This window comes from Scomber scombrus, chromosome 13, assembly GCF_963691925.1.
Source record: "Scomber scombrus chromosome 13, fScoSco1.1, whole genome shotgun sequence".
Lineage (NCBI taxonomy): Eukaryota > Metazoa > Chordata > Actinopteri > Scombriformes > Scombridae > Scomber > Scomber scombrus.
The window spans coordinates 13,542,096-13,563,259 of record NC_084982.1 but is presented as its reverse complement, the minus strand read 5'-3'; the positions used below and the strand labels follow the sequence as shown (position 1 = coordinate 13,563,259).

Here is a 21,164-nt window from a genome sequence, read left to right as displayed (position 1 = left end):
TTTGATAGATGAAACAAGATAACAGGCAATATAACAACAGAGAGCCAAATATTAAGGCAAGATGAAACACGGTAAAGATTATGTCTGTCCACTGAGAGATAACAGATTATTTTCAGTTTGATTGGATGAATCAGATTGACATTTTGAGACTATTCTAACAAGAGAATACAGGATCCTCTATTTCACTCTGGTATTAAAATGATGCAAATAAATACTGTCTACAGTGAAAATGAAACAACAGAGCTCACAGCATGGCATTTCCTTGACATTTATTTATTAACAATATTAGATTTTACGCAACTTTTGAACTTACAGGAACAAAACTATTCACATGAAATGTATAATAATACATTTAAATAATAATTTCCACAGGTCATTTAAAAAAAAAAAAATTGTATTTAGGCCCAGCATACAACACTGCAGATGTAGTCAAACAGCACTGGCACGACAGCTTCATCAGAGGATCAGAGGGTGTTATCAATATTAATTTAACCATTTATAAAAGCAAGCCAGCCAGTCCTATCAACATCAAGCCTTTCTCAGGATCATGTTTGAGTTTGTTAATAAATATCAAATGACATTTTGGTATGGCAATAATTTCATTAAATGGCTCCATTATCTAAATAGTCAAACAGGATGGAATTCATAACTCATTCATAACATTACTGAACAAATGCAAACTTAGGAATAGATCAAGGATAAGGCAAAGTTCACAAAAAGCATGTCTTCTCAGTCATCGGACTGTTGAGAAAGTGCTTAAGAGCAATGTTTCCATCAGTCAAACATTCTTACTGTTCACATCTTTGTGACTGAGTAGGTGCAGATGTATCCATGACATTCAATCTTTTAGTCAAAAGCTGAAACAAACATTCAAATGTATGCCTTTTGTTTGCATGTAAATAAAATAGGGAAATGTGTCAAAACCCTAATAATCTAAATTTTAAAATCATAATGACAATTTAGTTTTAAACAGCTGCTGAACCATCAACTCCTGACTTGTGTCTGTTAGAGTTTGGTGCTTAACAGACTAGATTCAGTTTTTACTGCAAGAGGTTATAATGATGCAATGGAAACCATAAAAATCACAAAATTCACATTCCCAAATATATCTTTTGCACTGGATTGTGTTTCATCATGGCATAAGAAATGTAAAATATCTGACAGTACAATCTAATGTGTTATTGTGAGGAGAGAGAAAAAACAAATCACATACAATTGTTCTTTTTACCAAACTGCCTCAGCAACAAAGTGAAACAATTAAATGATAGACTATCATTACACTACTATGAAAATTACTCCTTTTTTGTGTAAAATGTGGCCTGTACGATGCACTTTTGTATGTCCAAGCATTTCTATGGCCATGCTCTTCATACAAAAGTTTGTCGTCCCTTAAAGGTGACAAGGCAGTGACAAGGATCAAATGTTTTAAGCTTCACTGTACTCCAACATTCGATCCCTGAACACAGACGGCTTTTGTAGGCTAATACAACAGATCAAGGCCTTCTGAGGAACCTAAAGCAGAACTAAAGTCCATTTAATAAATTACATTCATGATAAGATAGACGATAATACATTTTAAAAGTTTTCTTAGCTAGTGTTATTTGCAAGTATACTCCTTATATCCCATCAAATGGTGAGTACAACTACTTTTTTACAATGGAAATACATAAAACATAATGGAAAAAAGTGAACAAGCACAAAGTCTCTTTGTGGATTGTCTGAATTAATCACACACACAACAAACACACAAAAACTCATATCAGTCACTTTAAAAGACATTGGAAACATTAAAAGGAAAAGTGGATATTTGCACACTGCTTGAAAAACTTAAAATTTTACGAAAAATGTGAAGAAAATACACATATGCTGCAAACTGTTCTTAACATGAGTTTTGTTTGTCACTTAACCAGACATACTGCCTGCTCTGTCTGCGCTAAGTTTCAAACAAAGACAAATAATTGCATAATGTGACATCAATCATACACAACTAAACTTCACCTACGGCTACGTCCTTAAAATTCTACTTAACTATATTTTTTACTGTGCATTAAACTAGTTAAGGAATATTGTTGGAAACTACTTACTCTTAAAAGTGAAACAAAGCTGGATAATAAATCTTATATGGAGTACATACATACAAATTTTCATTTCAGTGAAGTTGAAAGCCTAAATCTAAGTGTAAACTAAGTACTAATGCACTGACAAAGCATCGCAAAACAAGTTAATTTCTTTCTAAATGTGATTTAAGTAGATTTAATTGAGTGAAGCCTTTTAAATATGCATTGATGTAATCGTATGCACAATTCTTTAGGCACTTGTAACATTCAAAGAGTACAGTACTGACAAGCAACTGTAACATTACAGTTAAATTAACAGTTCACACAATATTCAACCCTCATAGGATCACACTTAAGTTTAAACTCCACACAAACACACTTATTGAGTGAATGTTCATGGCTGTGGAGTCTCTTCTCAGAAACATGGCTTTATTTATAGGTTGAACTAGAACTGAAAACACTTATGGGTACATCAGTGCTGTGACCCATAATCCAGACATACAGTACCAGTCAAAAGTTTGGACACACTTTCTCAATCATGGATATGGTATGGTGTGTCCAAACTTTTGATTGGTACTGTATATATATATATATATACTGTATATATGTTATTTCAATAATAAAAAGGGGAATATATAACTGTGTGATTCAATGTGGTTTTACTGCCGTCAAGAAAAATAATTATGTGCAGCAACTGATCATTGGATTATTCAGTATTTTCTATCAGCACACATTCGGTGTATGCAATGCAAAGGCACACCAGGAGGTGGAGCACTGATCCTGTAACATAACAGGGTCAGCAATACAAATGGGCAACCCTCAGGGACATTTTAAAAGGAATTTCCATACACCTGCTGTGGAATTACATTTCTAAAATGTGGAGATAAAAGATAATATAAGTGCTTATTACCAGTTAGTTTAAAATAATTAAATCTGGCACACGATAAACAATCATAAACTGACAAAAATGACACATTCAAGAAGGAACAAACATTTCTGTCTCAACATCCTGATGAAAACAATCTTTAACAATCTCTATTTTTTCTTTACACCTGGCATTAACATGTATACACATTGAAATGTGATTTCACATTAAATCTGTTAGACTCAACTCTTCCTCTTGTGATATTTACATCTAAACGTGTCAATAAACAACATTTCAGTTTGTTCCCATATCAATTAGTATTAAATGTTAACTATGTACACTGCCTAATTCTGTTTGATTTCCATATTTAGAAACGCTAGTTTTTATTTATATAGATCTGTATATAGATTGGAGACACTGTATTTCTGCTCTCTATGTGGCTAAATGCACCACTGATCTTTTCACAATTGGTTTGGAAATAAGAATCCAGGATATTATGCACATTACTGAGGATGCATGTTAATTCAGGTGCAAAGGCATGTAGACGTACAAACAATAATCTTCTGTGACACTTCTCCAAAGTATAATCCTTATAATTGAGCTCTGTAATTAATTACCACAACATTTTCATCTGTGGTATTATCAGCATGCAGCTTGTTGAAGGTTGTGTGTGGTGTTAACATCGAATCTACAGAGTGGCTGTTTGTGTCCTTTAACAGCAGCGACATGGCATTGACTCCTGGTGGTTACTTGAGAATAATCTGTTTCAGGGGCAAAAGACAAATGTGGTTTTGTTACATGACAAAGATCATCAAGTGCTCGTCAAGATTTATAACTGTAATGGCTATAAACATGTATTAAAAATGTATAAAAATCTTTAAAAACTTGACTGTTTTTCTTAGATGCACCATTACTTCAATTCTTATCCTATCTTATGCATGATTTTAGACACACTTTAACCTGAGTTCTGCCTGAAATAAACTACATTTTGCCATTTTAAATACCCATTGCAATAAAAAATAGAAAAATTGATAACATGAATTTGTAAGGATAGACCTACAAGTGGGTGTTTTAGGTTTAAAAGTTATACACATATGACACTGCACATGTGGAAGAAATATTTAAGTAAAGAAGATAATTAACGGCTTCAAAAATAAACACTAAATCCTCTATGATTTTCATCCATCAAAATCAACAAATTAGTTGGTCTGGGCAATTAAGGTTGCATGTATGATTGTAAATATCGATCATACAAATCACACACACACATACAGCTTTAAAGGATCAAACTCTGGCAAAGTTTTTCATTACAAATGTACAAACATTAAATCTAGATGAGGACAGCATCTTTTCACACATGATGTAATTAAAATTAATGCAAATTATTGACTAGTTAAGTGAACCACTGTGTTCTCCCTCACTTTATAGAAGATTTGGAACTATACTATACTGTGAAAAAAAGACATTGAAAGCAAAAAGCATGCAGTAAAGAAAATATTCAACACTATTTGCAGATGAAAGACCTTTCAGTAAGTGTTGTCTGTCATAAAGGAAAAAGGTTGAGACGCAGCCTACTAGTTCTACTGAAGGTCTACAGGTATGTGAAGCTTCATGAGGCAATGCAAGCAGGGCAACACACTATGCTGACCAAGCAACTCCCCTGATTTAAAGATGAAGCACTTATTCAGAGCTCAAGGGTTTCTGACAGAAAGCTTCAAAAAGGAGCAAACCTGATTGGCTGGTGCTGTTGCTGCGTAGGGGACACTTGTGGCGGGAGTAGTTGCTGCAGAGACAGTAGCAGGCGTAGCACTGTACATCATGGGGACTTTTTCAGGAAGGGAACCATGAAAGCAATGAAAAGGTAGGTGGAGCATTATGGTAACCATAGCAATGTTTTTCTCTCTCTCTTGCCAGGCAAATACAAAATGACATTAGCAGCAAGCCATCATCGGGTTAGACCAGCAGATGGCGTCACACAGCAAAGCGAGACAGCGGGGGAGAACATAAAAGGAGGGCTGGTAGGAGATAAAATTAGGAAATCTGAAAGAATTTAACATCCCAAAAGAGTTTACATGTACGCACACAACGCCACAAGACATTGTGTGGTTTATAAGGTCTGTTAGTACTTTACCTAAGAGTAAAAAACATTGAATTGAATCTCTTGGATGCTGATCAAATTTCCTAATACATGACTCATGTTAATTCTACAAACACAATCTAGCAATATGCTTAAATCTGTGTATTGTGTTTGACTACCTGGAGTTATGTTTGAGAAATGATTAATAATATATCACAAGTAAGTATAGATTACTAAATTTGGTGATCAAATACCAAGAATAATCACTGGATTAATATAAAAGCATCTCCTGTGTTCTCGATTGACTGTGAGACAAAGTTTATAAAAAATAAGCAGGGGACCTACCAACGTTGTTTCCAGGGGCCATGCAAAAGACAGAACCTGTATGATTACACAATCAAAAGAGAGAGGGGATTTTAGAGTGATACACATCTACAAACAGTAAGGTTTTCAGAAAGATTCAATCAAGCTGAGTAAAATCTGTTTACAAGTGCAAGCAGACACAACTCTGGATTGAAGGCTAAACTACAGGATACAATTGGTTTGCTTCAGGGGAGGTGCAGTGATTTTAATCCTGTCCGAAGCATTTTTTCACGCCCACAGCTGCAATTACTTCCTGTTTTTCTGTAAACTAGCTGGTCCTCTTGTAATTGAAATACCATATAAAGCAAGATACTTGTATTTAAAAGTGTACATCTGTGTTTTGTCTACAGCTGATTCCAGTGACTTTTCTATGAAAACAAAGGAATTTGATAATGTTTTTGCTAATCTGACCTATTAGGGGACCAATTTGATGACAGAAAAAATGTAAGCTATCAGTAACATCATCAATAAGACATTTTAATGTCAGATAAATGTTGGTGTGTCCTGTTATTCTCTTTAGGTTGTTCCTACTGAATGTCTATGACTATTACAGACCACATTCTGTAATTTTGCAATGATTTAACACCATCCATAAAAATGGAGGAGCATAGTGAATATTTTATTCCCCACATCCCTCTGTAATGATAATACCAACCGAAATGGGCTTTACATCAATTTAAATGCCCCAGTAAGTAGAGATTTTGATATTTCACAGTAGGAAAAGGAAAGGCGTAAATAATAAAATTGATGATGGCTGAATCTGTTATAAAAATTAGGATTATGATGTAATTCAGATGTCTTGAAACATGCAGTGTGTGTTCCTATTTCTATATGACTGTTCTTGACATTTGATATTTCTTGTTTTACCTAAAAACTGAAATTACTGTAGCAAAAAAGAGAAGGTGCGAAAAGGTCAAGAGGCAGGGGGATTTTTGCCTGACTACTGATTGCGGGAACTGAGAAACTGTTACGCGATACCTGTGTCTGCCAGTTGTGAGAGGGGGCAAGGATCATGTAGCATAAAACCTTTCTGATCATGCTCCACGGGGAGCCTTTTCTTCTGTAACTCTTGTTGTTGCATTTGTGAAACGCCCTGCTTGTACAAGCTAAATAAATTCAACCTAAATCCTGTTATTTCGAATCCAGTCTACTTTATTAAGGGTAATCCAATTAATTCTTATATCAGAATCCTGCTATCATGAATGTCTGCTCAGTAAAAACTGTCATGGCCTACTGGGAAACACATGGATACAACGAGCCATCTTTAGTATTATTAGAAACACCTGTGCTTTTTCACAAGTTAAAATGTCTGCTGTGAAAAGGGCCTCAAGTCATAATCTTATGAGGCAAATATAAGATTCATATCATTTTGTGCAGCAAAAGACATATCTAACATATTAAACCTCTCAATAGGCAGTATCCTTCTACTGTTAATACTCACCTTTGCCAAATTCTCCTGGTAAATTAAGTAACCATGCACATTCAGAATGCATGACATTTGTGAACAGTACCTCACCCCAGAAAAAAGACATGACACAAATAAACAAAGGGCCGACACTTTAGATGCTTACCTGTGGGGTAGAATGCAGCTGTGTGCTGCTGCAGCTGTGAGTTGGCCAGAGCCTGTTGGTAGTGCAAAAAACTCGGGTTGAGGAGAGAGCAGGCCCAGTTGCTCTTCTCCAGAGCTTGTCTCTTTGGTAGGGGTTGCAGCATGCTGTGGGGGAAAGCCTGAAAAGTGACAATGACAGCGAGACATGACACACTGAAACTCCTTCCTTTCTGTGTTCAGCTATGTTGTGCAAACTTTTAATATTTAGTATTCATTTAAAAACACTGTGAAAAAATGTCAAACACAACTACACAATAAAGATGAATGTTAATCACATAGTGGAAAAAACATGCATGGTTTTAGAATACAAATATGAATGGAATAATGTATCAAACCAAGATTTTAAAATATGTCAAATTAAGCCCTTTAAGATACTGATGTGACTGACTATGTACACAAAGACTATATGAGACTACAAGAAGCTCACGATGACAAAAATCAAAAGCTATCATAGTACAATTATTGGCTACATGCAAAGCAAAAGGTGAAATACCAGATCTACAGTTGCCTCGAGGGGTCGCTTCATTGCTTTGGCAGTCGACTGAGTCTTTTAATAGCAGGCAGCGAGCACATGATGGCAGTGGGCCAATGGGATTCAAGCGTATTAACATACAGGTAACAGCAAGCAGAGGTGCATCATGGGGGACAGCATTGTGGGTAGGTGAGAAGGGGAAAACAAAACAAAATAATCTGAATGTAGTTTACCACATAAAACACAGTATGCATGCACAGTAACCAATATACCTGATTAAAGGCCACAATAACTAAAGATTAACCGCTGAATTAGTAGGTCAGCAATGCATGTACAGTTTATCAATGACTTTGGCAGCAAAGACTTACAATATACTGTTTTCATTGTATATTGATCACTTAAAATAATATTACTTGATCAGAGTTGGTTAATCAAAATCAAAACACTAGCATGTATGTTCAGTGCGACACCATTTCATTCTGGAGTACTCACACTGATTTGAATGCAAATCAGATCAGAATAGATAAACTTATGAAAGATGACTTGATGTTATGAAAGCTTGCCAAAAGCAATATCACACATAAGAGCTGAAGAGCTGAAGATAACCACACATCTAATATCATGAAGCACAGAATGAGGAGCTCTGCTCTAAAAGAAAGACTAACATGAGAGGCACAATTTAAGAGGAATGCTTTGAACTGTACATAAAAAAAAACATGAAATGTGTTTGTAAGCAAAAACCTAAAAGTCATGCAATAAAAATACAACGACAAAAAAATCATAACCAAAAAGATGATTTACATGAAAAGTAACACAGATGGTCGATGAAGAGCATGTGAGATGCATAATAACGAAACACATTTCATTTAAGCACCGTGGCTTCAGTATCTCATCAGAGCAAAGTAGTGCACAACTATAGAAAAATCTCAATGAATGTCTGAATGTGGAGCTTAAGACAATTATTCTGTGAAGAAGATGTGTAATGTTTGTGGTAAATTATGTCATGGGGTGACAGGTCGAAAGAGGGGGAGGGCAGCAAATATTACTGCAAAAATTCAGATATTTTTCGTATTTGTTTGGATCACTTTATCTTTACGTGTATGAAAAATATTTTTGTAATTGTTCCCCCCTTTACTATGAAGAAAGAAAAAATACGAAGAAAGCAAATGTACATTGTTTACAAAGTCTTCCAATAATTTTCCATCTATAATTTAAATTTTCTAAATAAATAAAGTAGTTTATGAATTGAGATACTGTAACTAATAAATTAACATTTTCTGTTCTATTAAACAGTTAAAAATTAAATTGATATTAAATGTCTGAATTTTGATGGCATATAGTGTGCCACTGCATTAAATGTGGCATTACAAATGTTAGTATACAATATAATCTTTTACATTCTATGATGCCATGTGATCAAACATCACCACTATTAATAAATAATCAGATAGATCAATAGTCAGAGGGATAAGACTCTGTCTTACCATGGCTGCAGCGGCGGCCTGGGCTGCCACGGCTGTCTGATTGACTTGCTGACTGGATTTGATTTTGGCCTGCAAGTGTGCAGGCGGGTGAAAATACTTGCACTTCTCTCTGGTGCAGCGGCTCTTGATGTAGTCCATGCAGACAGTGACGGTGTTATCAGTGCTGTCGATCACTGGACTGTCACTGGGGTGAGCAAAGCGGCAATCTGTCTCCCCTCTTGCACAGTTTCCCCGCTGAAACTCACGGCACACCTGAGAGAAAAGCAGCTTTTATTATGTCTACCCACAGAATTATGAATGTCTTTTTTATGTTAAATCACTCCTTGTAGTGCTTCAATACCTCTAGTTTGTCAGTACGCTGGAGCTTCTGTGAGGGGGAAGAAGAAGATGAAGAGGAGGAAGAAGAGCAGGAGCTCTGGAGCGTGACAGGCTGGCTGCCAGGGACCAGGACCTGGGTGTTGGGGAGGATGTCTGTGGGAACGAGGCTCATCCCATGGCTCATGGGTGTCATGTATGGACTATAACCAAGACCAGTATTTGCGCCAAGTCCCTGTGTGATGGGAAATGTTGGCTATGAAGGAAGAGATCAAATACCATCAAATAAAATGTAAGATTGGTATTATGTAACTCACTTATATGTCACTTATATGTCTATGTGTAAACAATTTTGACACAACTCAGAGCTATACGCGGACACGTTGGCTTCAGCTTAACTCTGGGGAAAACATCAACAGGTACAGACTGTGAAACCCAGGCTTAGAGCGCCCACTACTGTTATCATGCTGAATAACACTTGGCCATAAATGATCACACACATAACAATTGGGATGTTTTATGTTCCTACTTAATCACTGTTAGGATCTTACCACAGACTGCAGGCTGGGTCCAGGGATCATGAGCTGCATCTGTTGGGCAATCATGGCAGCTGCTGTCTTCTGCTGGATGAGATTGTTGCGCCCATTTATCTCTAACTGGGTTTTTAAGTGTGAAGGTGGATGAAGATACTTGCAGTTTTCTCTGGAGCATCGACCCTGTATTCAAAGAAGATAAGAAAAAGCAGAGCAACGCTAAAATGACGGGCTGGTGATCCTTTTGATGCTCCAGATGATCTCAGCCTTCCTTATGAAGTTTTACAGCTTTCTTTGAAACTGGGTAGGAAACGCTTTTTAAAAAAAAACATTTGTAAGGAACAGAAATGTGACGGAGTCATCAGATTTAAAGCGGGATATAGTTAATATCTTACTTGTATTAAAACATCCTATTACACTGTCCATAATAATTTTAATATCAAGCATAATTGCTGCAAATGAGGGTTTCTCTGAGCGCTTCCAGACACAGTTCTATCAACAGTATCAACCATCAAACACTTTTTTTCTGCACCCCACTCACCCGCAGCGGTGTCATCAGTGTGCTAATCTGCATGGTATGCATAGCTAGTTATGGCTAGAATCAAACCACTTTGCCCAGCACTGACTCCAGGCTTCTTCTTAATGTGGTGCTGGGAAATTTAAAAAGTACACAGTGTTTGTAGTGCAGCCAGGCAGAAAGCACCAAATGTTTATGAAACATGAAAGAAAACTAAAATCCCAGTAATGAGGAAGAGGTACTTTAAAATTACTACCGTCTCTCAGATCAGACTATTAACTGACTTCTACTTCAGACTCCATCTGGTCTATGAAAACACTAAAAAAAACTTTTATTCTTATTCTTTTATTACTTAAAGTGATATTTGTTGAGCGTGATGGTTTAAAAATCCATGTCACCACACAAACTAACACCTTATAGGTATGGTAATGATTTTTAATCATTTGAATTGATAAAAACATTATCTATTTAGATAAAACTGTGGTTTGTACAATAAACATTAAACACACAACTAAAAAACTAAACTACGGTTAAAGTAAAATTGGGATATAGTTATGATAGGGTATGGCTCACGGTTAGGCAACTAAATCGCTTGGTTAAGATTAGGAAAAGAGGCCACCAGTAAAGTTATTGGTTCATGAAGTTTCCTGACTTCATGTGAAACTCCGTATAGCTCCACCCAACATCTGTCTGAGCAGTTAGTTAGGACAAACATCTGTGTGAGCAGGGCCTTTAAATGTAGTAGCCATTATTAGGATACAAGGTAAAAAATTGTCTAACATGAATTTCAAACTCCCATGAGAGTCAGATTCATTACATAGCTATTCATCACCTCGTCCTCCACAACTGTACTTCTCACCTTGCTACATGAAATAAAAGAGCACACATTTACAGCACAGTGTTGAATGTTAGCTTTGAACCTAAATGGTAGGCTGCCAATATAAATAAATTGTCCAGCCAGTTAGATGTCAATTCATAGTACTCTTTAACACAAGACTATTCGCTATTATGAGAGACTTTAAGAAAAAGCTATGGGGGGGGGAATCCAATGGGGATTTCAATAGTCTTATTATGAAGCATGAGCATTATTGTGTCCCTTTTGACTTTGAAATGAGCTCTGACACATTTCATTTCTGTCAATTAAGCATCTAAATTGGCCTAATGGGAAGTCAGCTTCTTATGGCCTACATTTTCAGATCCTTCAATCATGTTCACCAATTTTACCTCATTTGCAATTCTCCCGAGAGTTTTATATCAATTATTTTCAGTGAATATACGTGTAGTCAGGACATTTCTCATTAATCTTGAAAATAACAGTGTTGAGGGTTTTTTTTTCTTCAACTTTCTAGTTTTAAATTGCTGTGTCTGAAATATTGCACTGGTGACAAGGTCTTCAGTATAATCCAAAGAAGGGGAAAGTGACTAGCGTGTCTTATAACATTTAGCTTCTTTATAGTTCGAAGTGGGCATTTTTGTCTTCTCTTTCTGAGAGATACGGGTTGTGTAGGAGACATGGGTCTCATTAAGAGAAATATCAGTAGCAATAAGTTGTATTCCTAAAACTAATTGCTGATGTGTACAAAACAGAGTGAATTGTTGAATGAAGTGATGCAGGTACACACACTTCAGAGCAAGTCACAGGAAACAGAGACAAGCAGTGTGTGCTGCTCTTATGGACGTCATGAGATACTAGTTACAATACTAAAGCATGTGCTCATTCATCGTACTAATGAAGTTAAGTCTATTGAGAGTACGTTGTGAATGAGTAAAGAACTACAACAGTACAGTAATTGTTTTGATTCTCTATCTGAAATTAAAAAATCACATGGCAATAAAATGGCAACAGTGGACAAGCTAACTACTCAACAGCTGAGTAAAAGGAAAACATTTGCTGGGAAAGCAGTTTAGATGACTAGCTCAGTTTGTCTCTCAATGAATAAAGGCTGAGGATGAGTTACAGATACTGAGTTAGTAACAGCTGCCAGTAACATTCAACATTAAATAACGCCTTAGACAAAAGTCTATTCATCGGGAAGAGCTGTGACATCATCACATGACTGCAAAGACTGCAGACGGCCATCTGACCTTCTTTCCATCCTCAGGCTCAGTCTTAATTTCTGTTTTTTTAACTCATATACTTTCAATGGACAATCAACCGCTTTGTAGTGTGCTACCGTTCTATCGTTTATTAGCAAAACATTTTTCTTTCTAAAGCTGTAGCTGTATTTTTCCAAACAGTGAAGCCCTGATCAAATAGTTTATCAGCAAAACTGGTGTGTGTGGGGTGAGTAATTTGTTCAAAACCTTCTCAAGAACATTGTGCTACAACTGTCTACCTACCTCTTGAGTCTTAACAGTTGAGCTACACAGTACACAGTAAAACAGTAGAGATTTCTGATCTAAAACGTTTTTTTTTACTGGAACTCATTGAGACTCATTAATTCCCTTTGATGGAATTAAGCTTTAGGTACGTGACTGAGTGAGTCAGCTGTGAGAGGTGCTGATATTCAACGAAGTGAGTATTTTGAGAGCTTTAAAACACAATATCTAGCTGTCAGCAACTTTAACTCCACATGTGGGCACCCCTAAGCAGAGGCTTGTACATAAAAATATAATGAATGAAAATATAGTAAACAAAAAACAAAAAACAGTTAATATAAAATAATGTTTGTAGGAGAAGTTATAATTGTTGACAAATTCTTTACATTAATAAACACTTAAAGTCCTTATATATATCAATAAGTACACTATATTTTGTTATAAACAATTTAATAAACATTTGTATACAGTTAAGTATAATTTCTAAATAGGAGGACAAGTGAAGCATTACCTAGTGGTTTGTCAAAAAAGTGATTAAGAATGGCAATACAGTCGATCAAGCAGTGTATTAATTGCCTACAGTGCAGTGATAAGATGATAACTCAGCATGAGAATAATCCTGTGGCAAAGCTGTATTGTGTCGTGACAGTGAATGTGTGAGAGTGGATTAACCCCGGCCTCATCCTGGGCAACTGAGCAAACAGGAACACAAACAGGCTGTAATCCAACCGGCTGCCAGAATTATTCTTTCTATGTGAGTTAAGTGATGAGAGTAAAATCTACAAGATACCTTTCTCTCTTTTTTGAAAAGTTTTATTATTATGTATGAATTCACAAAAACTGGAGCCAAACATAATGGAAAATAAATCTTTGAGATTGCAGTTTTGCTCTGTAGCTTCTATGTTTCTAGTAGTATTACTTTATATGTTTCTGCATGAAATTGGAAGTCAGGGTGGCTTAATTTAGGGAGGGACTATTTTTGAGACATGTTTGCACACTGCAGTGTAGAAAACTATGAGTACTATCGTGGATCCAAACTACCACCGAAATACACCTCTAACTGTCAGTGCTCGTAAGCTTGGCAAATCTTAAAATGTGCAGTCTCATTCTATTAGATGGAACCTGCACGCCCATGATATGCTTGACTAATAGTAATTGTTTAAAGATGTTTTAAGAGGAGCAAAAAGGTTGTAAAAATAACAATGTGAAAATATTTTTTTTTACACATTATATATTTATAATACAACAGGAAAACCATTAACTCAGAAAGTTTCATGGGATTTCCTACTCATCTAAACAACAGGAAAATTGAAGTTAAGAATCATTATGGTGTCACAGATAATATAGTGCATGCAATATTTCTTACCTTCAGTGAGTCAAAGCAGGCAATAACTCTCCCATTTTCAACTTGGCAGCTCTTCGGTGGATGAGCGAATTTGCATTCCTCATCACTACGAGAACAGTTTCCACGCTGAAACTGTCGACAGACTTCCAGGGTTAGCCATTTTGTGTCTCTTACTGAAGACATGTTCAACGCCATGTCCAAAGGTTTTAATCATAAATTAAAAATTAAAAGCTAATCCTGTTGTCCAGTGCCTCATACACCAAAGCTGTGCAAAGTCCACTTTTAAAACAACCTGATGAGTCCTCCATCAGCTGGAGCAGAAAGATCAAATGGATGGTCGATCACCTAGATATCATCCATCAGTGAGAAAACAACTGTAGATGTGTTTTTCTATGTGACACACAAGTGAGGGAATTTTTTGCAGACCTGTCGCTTTAGTCAGATTTTGAGGCCAGTACCCTCTGTCCCCATATTATGGCTCTATTTTTGGATTCTTTTAGGGCGCTCAAATTGTGCAAACCAGATGCTTTGAGTTGAGGTATTGAATGTTGGTGGTAAAAGAAAGCACTCGTTGGACATGTACACCAACCAACTTCAAGTCAGGGATGTCTTCTCAAAGGCACTTTCTGTTCGTGATCTGAAAGACAAAGAACATGTATATTACTCAGCCATGGGGCTTCTTTAAATTGTGTACATATAAACTACATAATATTTACAGTATTGCTATTCTAAAATCTGTGTATTTATACAGAAATGTCATCTAGTTTCTTGAGTCATCTTATTGTTTAGCAGTTTACACCAGAAACTGTATCAGGCCAGACAATAACAAATGTGATCTTGTAAATAAAGTGAAATATAGTGTTTTATGTCAGAATCTGAAGAGACAAGCCCAATAAAAGCCATAGTAGCTTCAGACCCGCTTGTCCTTGTAAATTATTACTGCCACTGTCTGATAACTGATTAGATGAGACTTAACAAGTAAAACCGCAACAGCGAACTAGGGATACCAAAAAGAGAAGAGCTGAATACATTTTGGAGTCTGAATGTGTACTCATAAGCAGTATTATAGCTTGATGAACAAGCTACAAAACTAAAATTCAATGTCTTTTAGGTTAAGGCTGTGCTCCCACTTCCACTTTTCTGATTTGTAGTTTACTCCACAGTCATTACTCGTTATGTTGGTCTCTCTATTATTGTCTGCCTTGTGTCTGGGCTCACACTAGACTAGACTTCATAGTAATGTAATATTGTCTGCACATTTCACACAAACATAAAGGATACACAGAGAGGCACACACAGAGCCACACTTGTTGTGCTTGTGTGGCTGTGTGGTATCATGGCGATTAAACAATCAATAACACTATATAAACATTTACGAAGCTCAAATCCATACCAGAGGATAAAAAACATGTAATAAATTCTGTAATTTATCTGCTCTCAGCACATTATTATTGACCTACTGAAGGGACTGCAGAGCAACACTGTACATGGTCCCAGTAAACAAATTACTACTAGACTTGCTAACAGGATGACACGACAGATATTACAATTGTGATATGAGTCACGATTTTAGTGGAGAGTGATCATTTTTGGATTTCTTTTTAACTGAAAAAAATATGATGCTGATGTGATTTTTCCTGAGGTATCAAACAAGCATGTTAACTTACATCTAGAGAATATGATTTGTAGGCCGGGTCAACTCTGTAGCACCACAGTGCTGCATTTATAATGGTTTGTTTTATCACATTTTACCTTTATCACAAAATTGAAGCTCATGTGATTTGAATATTGCACTTGGCCATACTGCAGTAATATTTCAATCAATTGTTCAGCCCTCCACGACATCTAGTTATAAACTGCACAGTCAGATTTGCTGACTCTGGGCCCAACAAAAGCACATAAAGAATACAAGGAAAGCAAGACAAAGCTTATAAATACTGTGTGAGGAGACAAACACAGGACAGGATAGACTGACCTGTACACTAAGTGGTAAAAGAAACAGGAAGTCGCTTAGCAAGAAGAAAATACATTTAACCCATGAGCTGAATAAACAGAATCTGTACAAGAGTTGAGAAGTTCCTCCAATGAGAGCAAATAACAGATTCTACAAACTTAGACGGACACAAAAGCCACAAATTTAGAATAAATTATGCTTTTGTCAATCCAGATCCTCTACTGTCACAGCCTCTCAGCCTTTCCTGCATGCTATGCCACAGCATACTGCAGCAAATTCCTTTAGGCGCAAGTCAGGAAACGGAGCAAGACAACCTACTTCTCTCACTTCATGCAGCACTGAAGAACTCCAGTCCCTAACCTGGAATCCAGCCTAGCAATACAACTTTTGAGTAGCTTACTTTGTGAAGAAAAGGAGAGTAAAAACAGCTTTCAACCCCCTCTCTGTCTCGAGGATTCAATGACCAAAGATTTCCTCTTCAACAACAGTGAAAACAGACCGTCTGCCCAACTCTGGTTGAAACATTTCCAGCCACCCCCTTCCTGCCTGGGTGCCGGCCCCCGGGAAGACCCTCCCAGTCTGAAATGGGCCAATAGGAAACCAGAGGCTGATGTACTGTGTAAGAGCTGGCTGAACAGCTTGGAGTAAGGCAGTGTTGGCAGTTGACCCTTTCTCTATGAATAAAATTTTCTTTCTTAGAGAGGACAGAATTCAACAATTGATGCACGTCTCCAGAATTAATTATGATGAGCAAGTGTAGATCTAAGAAATTATAACTAGCAACACTGCACAAACCTTATGATCAAGTGCTATTATATACAGCACATGTAGCATATCAATAAATGCCTATAACATGCTTTACACAGTGCCTAGACTCCTGCTGTTAATGTAAATATATCTATTAAATAAAAGCTTCTTTTACGGTCTATTTTGCATTATTTGCTTTATTATTAAAGCAAATAATGTGTGATGGACTATTATATCACATTTCACCATCATATTTACTGTTGGACCATCATTTCACCTCTGTTCAAATACAATAATACTCATACACCATACATATATGGTAACATTTGGTAATATACCTTTCTTAGTATGTAACCAAAAATGAAGTGGAAAATCCCAAATAATTTAGTATCAATTCAATGTTTTACACCTTTCAGTGTGTGTGCATGTCTTTCTGTGTCTGTGTGTTTGCAAAAATGCATAAATAATGCATTAACTTCCCTACATGCTGTTTCTGGTGTGTAACATCCCCCACAGAAAGGGGATCATGTGAGTGATTTAGCATAACATCTAAGATGGACTAGAGAAAAACTCAAACTGAGAGGGTTATTGTATAAAAGAAAGTGTTTTCTTGTAGTTAAATATGATTTAACACAATGACAGTATGGTCTGAGGACAACATAACCTCCTGTTGCACAGCTTACTTTAGGTTATATGATGGTGACTTGGGGCACTTTGAGTCCCCTAGGTGGAAAACATTTTCCTGTTTTTGAACATCTTGTTTATTTCAATATATTTTAAATTCAGTACAGTAGGGAGGTGCACTTATACCGTAGTAACGTCACTGTAAAGAAGCACATGGATAAAATTGTGTTTTGCAATGATAATCATGATTAAAGGTGTTACAAAACGTATACTAAGAGTCTCTGTAGAGGGTTGTTATGCATATTTTCAGGAAGGCTAATTGCATGTCCGATAATGGATGCATCCGCGCCCCCTCGCAACGTTACTGTGTGTACAGTCTTGTTTCTAATCTACAACATGCCACTTACTTACAAACAGAAGAAAACATAATACCACTCCGGCAGGCAATAGTCAACTAACCTGACACTATCATCACACACTGCCTTTCTTGTATAGTTTGGTAACGTTACTGTAAAGGTTTGACGTTGTAGTGTCCGATTTGCATTCTCATCCTGTGAGCCTCTTTAGCTAGCTAATCAAAAACACTTGCTAGCGAGCTAATGACAGCACTGTCATGGGACTAAGTTAACATGAACATAACATTAACATTAATATGTATTAGCTTACGTTAGCTTCACTGTTAGCGGAACGTGCACCTGCTTACCTCATCACCACGGATGAACCGCTTCCCAGAGGAGACAGCAATCACGCACCAGCTAGGACAGACGACACGGCAGCAGCACTAACTAACGAAAACAAGACACCAAGTACCCCCAAAAAACGTCTGCTCAACAACCCATTTTGTTAATACTCTATTTGCCAAAATATCGCTTCTTATTTCGTCCATCTACACGACCTCATTTCTGTATTACTTTCCAGTACCGCACAGATTTAAGCAACAAGCTTTTGACAGCTTACTGTACAATCGTCAATTTCATGTGATGGAGGGGTGGCCAAGGCGTGCGATCTGAAGTGTAAACAACATTGAGAATTGAATATACCACGTTTTAAATAAATCACAACAAACATTGTGGTTTATTAAAACATTAAATGCTTTATATTGATTTCAACGTAATCAAATAAATGGGACCACACTGTATGTTATATCTCCCAACACCCCTCTACAACCGTAAAGTGGTACGACCCACACGAATGCCAGGAGGCTAAAAGGGCAAGGGTTTGCTTGTTACCAAGGGAACCGCAATAAAACCATGTGAGGGATTTCTTTCCTCTCTTTTGATTAGTTTAATTAGCATATAACAAAAATATAAACATCCAATGAAACACGTATATCAATATAAATGTGACAAAGATGTGACGTCAAATTTATGCCTGCTCATTATCATCGAAATAGCCCATGTGAACCAAATACTTGTGTGTTTTATCTATTTGTGTAAGACATGATAATAGAGTAAGGTTTTTCCTAGTCATAATAAAAAGGGGACGTTTGACTTGTATGATCAGAATAATCGACAGATTACTAATAGCCTAGTACCATGGGCTTGCTCAAGGTCATATTGGATAGGTTAGATGCTAACCCAGATATCAGACATGGAGGGTGCTGATATGTTTAGCAACACACCTTCACAATAAAATTAAAAGTGAGAAACTCTCTCTCTCTTTTCTGGTAGTGCGAGACTTGATAATGCAGCTAAAGCATTAATGTTATATTCCTGTTTATTGTGTATGCGCTGAGGATGGTGTCAATGTCATAAAATCATAAAATCAGATTTCGTGTTTTTAGTGGTATACGTGTGCTCTGAAACTTTTATCCAGAAAAAATAAACCATTTAGCTAGCATATAGCCTATTCAAAATTATGCATGAAATATATTTTAGAAATCAAAAACCTTACAGTGGACAATGTGACTTTTATCCATTTCATAACCTGTCATGACATTATATGGCACTCAAAAGACCCACAAATGCACAAACACTAATTGATCGATTCCCTCTTTTTTTGTTCCTGCAGGCTCCTTGAGATAACAAATGAGCTTTATCCGATCCGTCACACTGACAGCGCTCTTCAACAAACTGGAGATATGGCATCAAGTGCTGCATGCAAAGGTCACCATATTGCTCCCTTTGAAGAAAATGTCACTGTCAGAGTGAGTCAGACGCAAGAACAAAGGGAATGCAGCAATCCATGCTGTCATCACTTTGACCTTAACCTTGTTTGTTGTTCACATATTTTATTATTTACAGACCATTTGATATCACATGCTTCCCAACTTTGTGGCTTTGGTAAGTCACATTTTGTGGTATTTTTGGATGTCCATAATTCTTCACTTAAGTATCACTTAACAAGCAAATATCACTCAGTCAACATGTTTTCCTTTATATTCTCACTTGGGAAGTTACTGCTATCAGTAACCAGTTCCTGAAAAGATTTGTGTGTCAGGGGAAACTGACAGCTTAAGGCTTTTATTCAGGACAAGCCTCTTACTGTGTTTTTGTGATCCAATCCCCAATGTGTTGTGGATTATACAAATATTAAATTATCTTTATTTTGTGCCATTACACTACACATCAAAATATGTGCACTATATGAGACAAATGTCAATCTAATTTTCCTCAATTCTTACCCAGCTTGAAGTTTGTCTGTTTGAAAATAACACAAATCAGTAATGCACTAAACTTTTCTGCTATTTTTATAATATGAATTATAAGAACAATCAATGCTCTAATAACTGAAATTGAGTAAATGTTATTATAATTACAACATTCTCGCACTATTGAGAGCAACACTCCCATCTAATGGTAGATAACTGCAAGAGAAGCAAAGCAGATTCGATTTTTTAAATTTAATTTATTTTTTTTAAAACTGTATTAAAAAAACGCCTACTTAATTTCGAGACAGGCTAATTAATACGTCCATTCATTTTGCTAGTGCAAAACTGGGGAAGTCTTGTGTGTTAAAAGCCTTTAAAACACACTTCAGGGACCAGAAAAGCAGCACTTCTCTGTAATGGCCAGTAGATGTCAGTATTCTCTTTATTTTCACCTGTCTTACAAAACCAGAGGTTCAACGTGAGGGAGATGGTTCAAAAACAGTGAGGTGTTAGTTTTGTGATGCAAGCAAGCTTTACCCTATCTGGTGCTCACATAGGGTGCACAGTATGGGAGTGAGAGTACATAATGTTAAGATGAAGATAAATGTACCATTTCTCTGCCAACAGACTACAGTAGTTGCACCAGGTCAACTCTGCTGGGTTCAGGAGACAGTACTGTATGAATTTTTTAAATTTTGTTTAAAAGATCATTTTCAAGGCCTCTGTTTTCAGACTTTGTTTTGCGTTATCAGAGATACGCCAGTGCATCTTTTATCAAGGTGTCATTGGCAGTAATTGTTATTATTGTTATTTCATGTATTTTAGTCTGTTTCACTATATTGTAATATTTTCAGCATTTTTCTTTTTCGTGTGCATTAGTCTGAAATTATTTTACTGGTTGTATGTATAATGCCCTATAATCAGCTCGTCATTCATCTAAGGAGCACTTTGAGCACTCAGATGTTAAGTTTGATGTAGTGATTTTTCTTACCATTTTTATTGCATAGTAAACACACAGTAGAAGCTGTTTAAGAACTGAACATAATCCCTGTTGGTAGTGATGATCATGTTTAATGTTTTAAAACCAATTTTCCCACTATTTTTTGATATTTACATCTAAATATGCAACATGGTTGTCCACACTGTGCTGACTAAAACTCCAGAAAGTAAAGCACTGTCTAAGAGCAAAACTGTATTTTTAAAGTTTAAAGTAATTACACACTTTCTGTACAGTTAAACACTGTACCATACCATCTGTGTGGGAATGACCTATTGCAGTCACTGGCTGAAATG

At 36.4% G+C, this 21,164-nt stretch overlaps 1 protein-coding gene across 4 annotated transcripts; it reads right to left on the bottom strand.

Annotated features, from left to right (window-relative positions):
* Window positions 1-1,221: 1,221 nt before the first annotated feature.
* LOC133992759 (muscleblind-like protein 2a) lies at window positions 1,222-18,211 on the bottom strand. Of its 4 annotated transcripts, none has more exons than XM_062431479.1 (10): window positions 17,985-18,211; window positions 13,978-14,593; window positions 9,794-9,958; window positions 9,268-9,498; window positions 8,928-9,179; window positions 7,465-7,518; window positions 6,934-7,090; window positions 5,345-5,380; window positions 4,653-4,747; window positions 1,222-3,683 (listed from the first exon to the last, which is right to left on the bottom strand). In XM_062431479.1, exons 2-10 carry the CDS (start codon window positions 14,149-14,151, stop codon window positions 3,669-3,671), a joined length of 1,179 nt encoding a protein of 392 aa, XP_062287463.1. In that variant the 5' UTR covers window positions 14,152-14,593; window positions 17,985-18,211; the 3' UTR covers window positions 1,222-3,668. The 4 variants fall into 4 exon arrangements, with proteins under 4 accessions (XP_062287463.1, XP_062287465.1, XP_062287464.1 ...); XM_062431481.1 differs by having other exon boundaries at window positions 9,268-9,477; XM_062431480.1 differs by lacking the exon at window positions 17,985-18,211 and adding an exon at window positions 16,311-16,423.
* Window positions 18,212-21,164: the final 2,953 nt, after the last annotated feature.